Below are 2,623 nucleotides of genomic sequence, written 5' to 3' on the forward strand. Positions count from 1 at the left end.
ATTTTGATTATTATTTATGATTTTACCAATAACACTCATCTACTCGTTTTAATTATTTTTTTTAAAAAAAAATTCTATAATTTTCAGATCGTTTGGCCTGGACATCATTATCCAAAGCTACTTGGACATAACGTCAGATGACACGTTTTATTTATTTATAATTAATAATTATAATATTTGCCATGTTAGTTTTATTTATTTAAATCCGTTTCACCCTCGGGAAACGATAAGGGATTTGAAGTTGACTTGGTCAACAACCCCTCTCTTCCTTATCCTTTCTCCCCTTTCTCTGATATAACTTCTCTCCCTTCTCCCTTTTACTCACCGAAGCCCACGGAATCATCGATTGCTACCCAGGTCGGATCGCCGGCGATCGTCGTCAACCCCCCCCCCCCCCCCCCCCCCCCTTTCTCTGTCTCCTGACAGCTCCAACTCTTGATTCCCGGAGAGGATTTGGATTTAGTGAAGAAGAAGAGGGATCGGAAGAAGACAAGTATGTCTTCCATCGTGCTGCCCACCGTCGGCTTGAAGGATCAACTGAGAAGGTTGCCTGTCTTCCTCCCCGGCGACGAGCAGCAGGCGGAGGTGGTATTGATGCAGCGGAACGGCTTTCATTGCGATCGGCGAGAAGAGGAGCAAGCGTCATCGGAGAGCTCCTCCATCGGCTCCGCATCCTCTTCCTCCGCTTCCGCCCAAGGCGATGAGGAGGGGGAAGAGGCCGAGAGCAAGCAGAAAGATGGGGCTCTCGGATCCTTGGACTCTTTGGAAGAATCGCTTCCCGTCAAGTAAGCGCATCATTTTCACGGATTTATTTATTTATTTATTTTTTGTTTTTTCCTTTTCGGCAAAAGGATGGATAGAACTGATTGCCCTAATTTGGTCCAGGCGAGGACTGTCCAATTTCTTCACGGGGAAGTCCAAGTCGTTCGCCAGCCTCGCCGACGTCGCCACCGCCTGCGCCCGGGACGTCGCCAAGCAGGAGAACCCCTTAAACAAGCGGCGCCGTCTGCTGATGATGAGCAAGATGCGGCGGGCGTCCTACGCCTCTCTCCTCTGCCCGTCGCTGCCGTCGCTCCTGTCCCCTTCCCACACCGTGGAGGAAGCCGACGACGAGGGGGAGGAGGACGATACCGCCGCCGCCGCAGCCGCCCTGCCTCCGCTGCCGCAACACGGCAGCGCTACCCTCGCCCGGAAGCAGACATTTCGATCGCTGAGATCTTTCTCCCTCTCCGATCTCCAAAATCATGCTTAATATTCGCCTCTCTCTGTTTCCCCCTTTCATTCAAACCGATCATCATCGACATTCCTCAAACAAAAATCTTTGTTGTAAAAGTACATGATCTCAAGTTCAAGATCTCCAAAATTCTCATGAATTCCCCGTCCTCCTCTCAAATTCGAGATTTCGACTTGTATCCCAACTTGTTCAACGCGTTTGGTGAAATGAACATGAACAAGATCAAGGTTTTTGCCGTATTAATTACGTGCGCATAGATAATATTATCTAGTGTCGGAGGATAAGATAAGGTTGTCCCGCGAGGGACCACACGCAATGTGGATGTCGCGGTGTCAGTTCTTATCCAGCCGACCAACCCCGCTTTAATTAATTTTTATCGAATAGCCGTACGGCCCAATCATCGATCCTTATCCCTATCCTCTCTCACACATTGGATTCGATCTCATCCATCCTTATCTTTCCTGTATTATAATACTAATAAAAATGGTGGCACCATCTTCTCGATGGTTCGCTTTAACTGTGCCACGGTACCATTCCTTCTCATCCTTCCTTTCAAATTTCTATGGTCAGTCATTAGTAAATATGATATAAATTGTAGGGTGACGAAAATTATAAGGTCTGACTAATAGTGAGATTGGACAACGTCTTGGACAAGCAAAGCAAAGTAACGTCGGTGAGGCGTTGCTTTCGAGTTTCTAGGGCAAGAGTTAGTTGAGTTTCGGAGCTCTGGCTGCGTACTAGGAATCAACGAATGAAGTTCTAAGTTGGCACCGACGGGCAGAAATTGATGGTGCAAATAAATCAAAATTAGTTGAAAAGTCATATTTGAGTTTGAAAAATATACATATGATATTTGAATTGATTATTTGTCAATTCAATGTGATCTGGCTGGATTCTTTATTTTAAATTGATTATTTGTCACTTTATTGATATTAATTCTCTCTTGATAACCCCGGAAGATTTAAATTCATGCATGTGATAATAAAAATATTATTAGATTGGCATAGGTAGAGTGTAGATTGGAACCTTTCATAGTGGTGGTTATATAATCAGAAAAACACATACGTTAAAAAGGATAAATTTTGATAATAACAAATAATAAATAGCTAAAACTATTTTTGATGCATAAATTATAAATAATGAAGTCTTCTTCCTTACAGAATTTTTTATCGACAGTATCATAAAGTTTATGGTCAATTAATAAGGAAAAAACTATTACCAATGACAGATATTTTATTAATGGATCAATTATACTTATTATTAATTGTTTTAACAGCAATATTTAAGCCGATGAATCTAGTATGAAAAAACTTTTAGTGATAACTTTTAAAAGTTTTAGTAACAAAATTTAGTCAAAACGAATGGCTGATTATTGCCAAAACGAATGGG

The 2,623-nt window shown here is 42.4% G+C and overlaps 1 protein-coding gene across 1 annotated transcript; it reads left to right on the forward strand.

The window, feature by feature from the left end:
• Positions 1–301: 301 nt before the first annotated feature.
• LOC121976087 lies at positions 302–1,477 on the forward strand. The gene is made up of 2 exons (XM_042528084.1): positions 302–785; positions 886–1,477. The coding sequence occupies exons 1-2, from the start codon at positions 496–498 to the stop codon at positions 1,250–1,252; spliced, it is 657 nt and encodes a 218-aa protein (XP_042384018.1). The 5' UTR covers positions 302–495; the 3' UTR covers positions 1,253–1,477.
• Positions 1,478–2,623: the final 1,146 nt, after the last annotated feature.

The sequence above is a fragment of the Zingiber officinale genome, chromosome 4B, assembly GCF_018446385.1.
Source record: "Zingiber officinale cultivar Zhangliang chromosome 4B, Zo_v1.1, whole genome shotgun sequence".
Taxonomy (NCBI): Eukaryota; Viridiplantae; Streptophyta; class Magnoliopsida; order Zingiberales; family Zingiberaceae; genus Zingiber; species Zingiber officinale.

What these genes read in the sequence shown, in the direction of transcription:
- LOC121976087 (XM_042528084.1), top strand. Translation starts at nt 496, where the DNA reads ATGTCTTCCATCGTGCTGCCCACCGTCGGCTTGAAGGATCAACTGAGA. An exon ending in GAAGAATCGCTTCCCGTCAA is followed by an intron (nt 786 to 885) that starts GTAAGCGCATCA and finishes AATTTGGTCCAG; the next exon opens with GCGAGGACTGTCCAATTTCT.